The 7,637-nt window shown below is 52.8% G+C and overlaps 1 protein-coding gene across 5 annotated transcripts in view; it reads right to left on the bottom strand.

Annotated features, from left to right (window-relative positions):
- Positions 1 to 3,114: 3,114 nt before the first annotated feature.
- Spint1 (serine peptidase inhibitor, Kunitz type 1) overlaps positions 3,115 to 7,637 on the bottom strand; it is a 14,331-nt gene continuing 9,808 nt past the window's right edge. For 4 of the 5 annotated variants that reach the window (XM_026787871.1, XM_005364265.2, XM_026787872.1 and 1 more), the window contains 9 exons: positions 7,225 to 7,352; positions 6,883 to 7,021; positions 6,625 to 6,795; positions 6,469 to 6,495; positions 6,076 to 6,201; positions 5,904 to 5,954; positions 4,417 to 4,587; positions 4,197 to 4,244; positions 3,115 to 3,835 (listed from right to left, as the gene is read on the bottom strand). In XM_026787871.1, coding sequence (XP_026643672.1) covers positions 3,627 to 3,835; positions 4,197 to 4,244; positions 4,417 to 4,587; positions 5,904 to 5,954; positions 6,076 to 6,201; positions 6,469 to 6,495; positions 6,625 to 6,795; positions 6,883 to 7,021; positions 7,225 to 7,352 — 1,070 coding nt within the window. In that variant the 3' untranslated portion in view covers positions 3,115 to 3,626. The remainder of the gene's footprint in view (positions 3,836 to 4,196; positions 4,245 to 4,416; positions 4,588 to 5,903; positions 5,955 to 6,075; positions 6,202 to 6,468; positions 6,496 to 6,624; positions 6,796 to 6,882; positions 7,022 to 7,224; positions 7,353 to 7,637) is intronic. The other variant, XM_013352612.2, reaches the window with a different exon arrangement.

Genomic DNA, 7,637 nt, shown 5'->3' with positions numbered 1-7,637 from the left:
TTATTTATTCTTTTTTTTTTTTTTTAGTGGTCAGGCTTTCTCTGTTACATAGCCCAGGCTGTCCTGGAACTCACTCTGTAAAGCAGGCTGGTCTCAAACTCACAGAGATCAACCTGTCTCTGCCTCCCTAGCACTGAATTCAAAGGTGTGCACCACCACATCCTGCCGCAGATGGTGCTTCAAAATGAGAACGCTGCCTTAAGAAAAGCCAAAACAGGGCCAGAGAAATAGCTCAGTCTATAAAGTGCTTTCCATACAGGCTGGAGGAACTGAACTTGACCCCCAGGACCCCGTGTAAGAACAACAGGCATAGAGGTGCATAGCTTATATGCTTAGCACTGGGGAGACAGGTGGAATCCTGGGGCTCACTGACCTGCCAGCATCGCCTCATTGGTGACCTCCTGACCAGAGAGAGAGCCGGTTTCAAATGAGTGCACAGCGCCTGAAGAATGAAACCCAAGGCTGTTCTCTGGCCTCTACAGACACACGTTTGTGCACATGCACAACGTGAATTAAAACCAAACCAAGCTAAACCCAAACATCTCTCTAGGATCTTTTCTCTTCTACTTAATGCCTATTCCATAAAACCTCCTTGACTGAATTTCCCTTTTTGGAGACAGACTTTTGTTATTTTGTCCAGGCTCATCTTTATTTATTTATTTAAAAATATTTTTATTTTTCTTTCTTTCTTTTCTTTTTTCTCTTTTGAAGGGGATTTTCTGTGTAGTTCTGGCTGTCCTGAATGCCTCCAATCTTTGGACATATACACTTACTCTTAATTAAAAAATAAATCTTAGCATTATCTTCTTATTAATTATTGTATGTGTGATATGAGCGTGGGCATGAGAGCTGCCTTATTACTGTGTGTGTGGTGTGCGCGTGGGCATGAGAGCTGCCTTATTACTGTGTGTGTGGTGTGCGCGTGGGCATGAGAGTGTCAGGGAGTCTGTGGCGATCAGAGGATTGCCTGCAGGAGATGATTCTCTTCCTCCTCTTTTTTTTTTTTAATTAAATGTATGTCACTCTGGTTAGACTGGAACACACACGTAGACCACCTGTCTGGAAGGTATGCCACCATGCCTGGCTCTTCTTACACTTTGGGGTCTTGGGATCAAACACAGTCACAGTCTCATGGGAATGTCACTTTTGCCCGCCGAACCATCTCACCGTCTTCTCCTTTTTTCCCCAGGCTGGGAATCAAATCAAGGGTTCCCCATGCTGGGCAAGCATGCTACACGCCACACCGGAGCTGTCTCAGTCAATCTCTGTCTTTTGAGCCATCACAACTGGATACTTAGTATACAGAACTGAACCTAGCATGGGGCACTGCCCTGAGGATTTCCAAACATATTAGAGCAAACATAGGACAGGCATGGTTCACTTGCATGTACAACAGAGCTACCTGTAGCTTGAATGAGGGCTGCAATGAGCTTAGCTGGATAGTTTATGGAAGATTTTTGAACTAAACGCTGCATGGGTTAAAGGTGCTTTTTGGAGGCAGAGCAGCACCTGAGGCACGGACAACTAACTGCTTACGGGCAACTGCCCGTTCCAAGCGCAGAGTCAGGAAGACATGACAAAGCACTATTTAGGGGAGGATGAAACCGAGATAAGGAGCAGGTTTGAGGAGCAAATGGTAAGCACGCCCCCTAGCGGCCTCTGTGAGATTACACCTAGCTGCGGCAGCCTGTGTAATAGTGAAGGTGTTTTGCCTACCATCCTCACCACCCACACTGTGACAGACCAACACTTGCTAGGCACTCACTGTGTTGATCAGTCTCCTAGCAATTGGGGTAGCCTTTGGGTCATTAATTATCAGCCCTGTAATTGCTTTACAAAGAATCAAAGAGGGAACATGTCTATCTTGAACCTCAAAGGCTGGCAGAATAGGGGGTTAGGTGGGGAAACTCTGTGCCAACAAAATGAAACAAGAGGAGTGAACCCCACCCCTGCCATGTACTCAACCTTCCCTGAGTGACTACCATTAGCTGAGGTCACAGAGGGAACATGACATGCTGGAGACGGGGATGACTCAGATGCCACCTGTGACCCTGGGAGCTCACCACCTAGCGAGGAGACAGACAGATAAACAAAGGGATGCCGTGTGCTCGGGGTCCTGTTGGCAAACCCAGGGTGTGGAGCAGGGAGTGCCAGCCACCTGGGCCATCTGCTCAAAGGTTCTGTGTTTAGCTGAGCGATGAAAACGGGGAGGTAGTCCAGGACGGCACAGCGGGTACAATGAGGGTGGGCTCTCCTGGTGGGCAGGGAGGTGGCGCTATATCAGCTGGGGAGACCCTTGCATCTGTGTCTGTGTAGGCTGAGCTTGCTTACTAGTCCCCAACCTCTCAGGGAACATGGGAACTGCGGGCGTCCCGCCTGGGTTCCGGTCCAGTCCTTACACACCAGCCTCTGGGTAACTCAGGCATTGCGGTCAACCCCCTGGCTTGTGAACGCCCTTAGCACTCACCAGAGGGCTGTGTACAGAGCAGGCACGTAACATTGCAGCAGGGCCGACCCTGACAATATCAACTGTGTAGGACTGGCAGAGCCTGGCATACAGCTCACTGCAATCTGTTGGACAAAGCCGGATACTGTTTGTGCCCTGGATGGGGGTGAGCTGGAGTGGAGTACCTCATCTAGTGGGTACTAGGCAGGAGCTTGGAGCCTGGGGGAGGGGCTGCATTCCTGTGAAGGAGCCAAGGGCTCTCAGGTGAGCAGGGAGGTAACTGATGGTATGTGTTTGGTAACATGAAGTGATGGCCGGGGTTCAAGGCCCCAACCAGTTGAGCCTCACCCCACCTGAGTAGGGACACCTGAGTGAGGGGCACCACCCTTCTCCCACGGTCCTCCACACTGGTGGTCAAAGGTGACACTGCTCCACCCTGAGGGGCCAGAGTAGTTTCTGGAGAGGTGGGAAAACCTGCGGAACAGGGTGGCCAAAGGCTGAACCGGTTGGACAGGACAGTTCAACCCCCCCCCCCCAGCAACCCCACAAAGCCAGGCTGAAGAGACAGCTCATGGGTTTTATATCTCCGCACTGAAAGCAACTAAGGGGTGGGGATGGGGGCAATGGGAGGGAGGAACTCAACAAAAACACAACCCTTTACTTTTTAATTTAATGTCATTTTGTGATGCCGTGGAGAGAACTCAGGGTACACGTTCTACCACTGAACTATGACGCTGGTCCCCCCAAAAGCAAGAACTACACAGGGACATCATCCTTCAGTGTTGGACGGTGACGAGCGCAAGGCCAGCCATGGAAGGCAAATTTGCAGCCTCCAGCTTCTGATGCCACTCCAGGTCCTAGCATCATTGGATGGGGACGGGCATCTCTGAACAGGACACAAAAAACACCAACTTCCTCTGGCTCCAGGGCAAACGGGTCCTTCTATGTACAGTACTCCTGGCTCAAGGCTGCTCTGCTCCTCCCAGACTCTTGGGCCTTCTCCAGAACTGGCCTGAGTGAGTGCAGCTGAGCATCCTCTGAGACGCCCAGAGACCTGGCTTCTGAGACAGAGCTAGTGAGCCCAGGAAGCAGGCAGGAAATGTCTGGTCCCCAAGTTTTCCCAGGTTCTAGCCTCTGTCTTGGCAGGCAGGACCTGGTGAGACTGGCAAGACTCCCAGGCTCAGAGGGGCCGGGTTGTGTGATTATAGACCAGGTGCTCTGTGTCCTCAGTGGTGGAAACAGTGGAGCTGGCTGGTGTGGGAGGCGGGTGGTGGCGGCGGTGACTGCGGAAGCCCTTTCTCTTACTCTTGAAGAAGAAATATCCCAGGATGGCTACGACCACTATGATGGAGATGACCAGGAGAACAGCAATGGCCACCTCCACAGAACCTGGGAGAGAACAGGCAGAATGAGGCGCGCCAAAGGTCTGTCTGGTTCTGACCCCCCACCTCACTTTATTAGCCGGACAAAGACTCTGGATGTCACGTATAAGCAGAACACCCAACGCAGACCTTCAGGAAAGCTGTTTCCAGAAGCCCAGAGCGGCTCTGACGGAAGACAATTAGCAGGCAATTCGCTGTTTCTCCTTCCTTTACCTATGCCAGACCTCACTACTCAATGGTGCACTCTGGGTAACCTCAGGATCCCTCTCAACATGCTTAGACATTCAAGAGCAGGTGCGTGTGGCAGTTCCTGAACTGGCACACCCATGTATCCAGGCTGGTGACACAAGACAGCAAGGCTTACTTACCTATGCTGGGAACGGAGCTTTCCCTCCGCAGACCAAACACATCCTTCTCTGCAAAGGGACATGGAGAAGCGGGTCAGCGCCAAGTCCTCAGACTCAGCTGTTGGAGTACCACAGCCCTGCGTCACCCTCTCCCACTGCCACTGAAGTCACTTAGTAGAGAAGCGATCCACCCAGCCCAGCTAAATCGTCCCCTTCACTCTGCCACTGCCACTCCGCTCACTGGAGATGCCACGACAGGACTCAAGACACTGCTGCTCCTCCTCAAAGCTGTTCTTGTTGCCATAGCAACCACCATAGGTGAAGCGGGCACAGTGTTCGCTGAATGGGTTGTAATACCAGCGCGGGATGTTCTCTTGGCAGGGCCCAGTGTCTGGCAGTTCTGCACAGAACCCTGCAGGAAAGGAGCACGCAAAGGGACAAGTGAGTCCAAGGAGCTACCCATGCCGCCACCTTGCAGGGCCCACGTGACTACGACTCACCCCCCCCTCCCCCAGGCTGAAGGCAGTGTGGCTTCGCCAAAGACCCATCTGTAGTACCATCACAAGCAAGGAAGATGACTCTGGACAACAATCCTAGGCACCAAGGGAACTACTACTTGGACCCACATTTTAAAGGCATACTCAGGCACATTATTTATTTTTGTGCATGCGCCGTGGCACACATGTGCGTGGGGACATCAGAGGACAACTCCTGGGGTTGGCTTTCCCCTTCCAATACGCTGAATCCCAAGGGTCAAACTCAGGTCATCAAGTTCAGTAGCAAGTGCCTTTATCCCAGTGAACCATCCTGTTGGCCCCATGGCTTTGTTTTGCTTTTTATTCCATTCGTGTGATTGTTTTGTGTGCATGAATGGCTGTGCACCTCACGCATGCAGTGCTCTGGATGCCAGAAGATGCTGGATGCCCTGGAACTGGAGTTACGGACGGCTGTGAGCCGCCACCAGGGTGCCGGGAATGGAACAAGGTCTTCTGCATGAACCAGTGCTCCTAATCACTGCACTGTCTCTCCATGCGAGCTCCCCCCATCCCCGCCAAATTTTCTTTTTCAGTGTAACTCTTCTGTGTCAAGGTCTCTGATTCCGACCACCAAAGGGGTGGGCATTAGGCAAGAAAGAGAGAACAGCTAGCTTAATCTGTGATTCTCAACCTGCGGGTCCCGACGAGGCCTGTTGGGGGTCAGTGGTGAGCAACCCTTCCACAGGGGCTACCTAAGTCCATCAGATATCACAGATATTTACATTACGATTCAGTAATGTAACAAGTAACAGGATTGCAGTTATGAAGTAGCAACAAAAATAGCTTTGCGTGAATTTAGCAGACGTTGACCTTGAACTTCCGATCCCGCCCCCCCCCCCATAAGCCAAGACGGGATTTCTTTGTTTCCGCCCCTTCCCCAGTGGTGGTGGGACACAAACAGTTCCTTGCGACATGGGGGCTCTGCTACCGACTCCAACCTCAGTCCCCAGGGCCCTCATTTTTAATATTGTTTTCACGTTGTCAAGCCATGGTGGCTTCCCACGTACGACAGCACTATGAAATTTCCCGAACACATACGACTTAGCAATGTGTTCAGCGAGGCTGAGGCAATGGAAGTAATCAGAGAGGGAGTGCCTAGCGGTATCGGGAAAGCGAGCTGGGGAGGCTCCGTGTGCCTGCAGCCGACACACACAGCAGACCCCTGGGACACAGAGGAACGGGAGGCGCTCACCTCTGTCACTGCGGAAGTCGATTCTCTGAAGCTCATCAAAGCCACGGGTGTCTGCGGGGGCGGGGGGGATGAAAGGTCAGAGGTTGGGGCCCTACATGGGCATCCCTCGGGCACAAGGGAGAGCTGTTAGGATCACCATTCCGGCGCCCACCCCTGCTGCTCCCCTGCTCACATTTTTCACAGGTGGCCTCGTCAGAGCCATCAGGGCAATCAGGGGTGTCGTCACACTCCAGGAAGCCATCGATGCAGCAACCATTGCTGCAGCGGAATTGGGAGGGGTGGCAGCTGCCTGAGCACACTGGATGGGGGTGAGATGATGCTCAGGCACAGAGCGGGTGCCAAGGGGCCCTCATCTACCTGGCCCTCTCTGTCACAAGCCCATTCTTCATCAAGCCCAGCTCCTCCTATACGTAAACTGGGCAGATCCTGACGGGGAGCAGCTAGGCTGGGAGGGTCAGGTGTTTGTATGTGACTGGGGTAGTGGGAGTTAGGGGTATGGTCGTCGTATGGACTGAGGACCAAGACACAGGGAGGAAACAGAGAAAGAAAAGGAAGTAAAACCCACCTGGATTGTGCCTTTTGGGGGAGATACCTGGGGGAGAAAACAGAAATAACAGGAGGCATGGTCAGACACTAACGATGTTGGGACACCCCCAGTCCACTTCCCCACCCTGGGCAGCATCACCTGAGCTCCAAAGCTGCCTCTCAGCGACACACCCACCTTGCACATCCTTGCAGGCTAGCATGCACTCTTCTTCCCGAAGGTAATTGTTCTTGTTGCCCAGGCAACCTCCATATGTGAAACTCTTGCAGATTTGCTCTGTGGGGTCATAGTACCAGCGCGGGAAGGAGCCCCGGCAGCGGCCCACCTTGTAGGAGGCGAGGCAGTAATCTAGATGCAGGAGAGCTCATGAATCAGGGCTGAAGGGTTATCAGGGCCGAGGGGCGCTCCAGAAACCTCGTACCCCCTCCCAGTCACCTTCTGTCTGCTTGGCGGTTAGTACGGTGATGGTGAGGTTGGCGGTGTCCTCTGGCTGGTCTGAGTCAGTTCGTGTCAGTTGGAAGAGGTAGGTTCCTTCCTTTAGCCCCCACAGCTCCACTTCATCCGGACTGTTTCTCTATACACAAGACTGGTCATCAAGCTTGGACAAGCCCAGGTCCTCCCAGCCATATACCTGCCCCCCAAGAGCGCAGACTTGGTGTCAAATGCACCCTGATCTTTTCTCTAGCCAACACCAAATGAGCCAGCAGTTGGCCTACCGCCCAGGAAGGCGTCCCAGGAGGCTGTAGGGAGGGCCAGGGATTCAGCCCAGTGTCTCACCTCTACTCTGACATCGCTGTCACCCTGTAGCAGGTGCCAGTTTGTTGTGTCTGGATCTCTCAGCACCAGGGGTTTCTGCAGCTGTACCTTCAAGTCTATGCCCACCCAGGTTCGAGGGATCTGGGACCCTGAGAGAAAAGGAAGAAAATCAACTGTCAGCGGGCAGACTAAGGCTTTCTTGGCAAATAGCGGTGTTGGCTAACCTAGGACTCGGTAGCCTGCACAGGGCACAGGGAAGAGAGTGTGCAACAAAGCCAGTACCTCGCTCTCCATGGAGTCACAGTATGAGTAGTACATTGTCTGAAGAAAATAATTGAGTACTATATACCGTCTGATCTCATTCAGGAAAAAAGCCCGAGCCGGGCGGTGGTGGCGCACACCTTTAATCCCAGCACTTGGGAGGCAGAGGCAGG

This window comes from Microtus ochrogaster (genome assembly GCF_000317375.1).
Source record: "Microtus ochrogaster isolate Prairie Vole_2 chromosome 14 unlocalized genomic scaffold, MicOch1.0 chr14_random_1, whole genome shotgun sequence".
NCBI classification, from domain to species: domain Eukaryota; kingdom Metazoa; phylum Chordata; class Mammalia; order Rodentia; family Cricetidae; genus Microtus; species Microtus ochrogaster.
The sequence above is the reverse complement of the archived record's forward strand: the minus strand, read 5'-3'. Positions and strand labels throughout refer to the sequence as shown.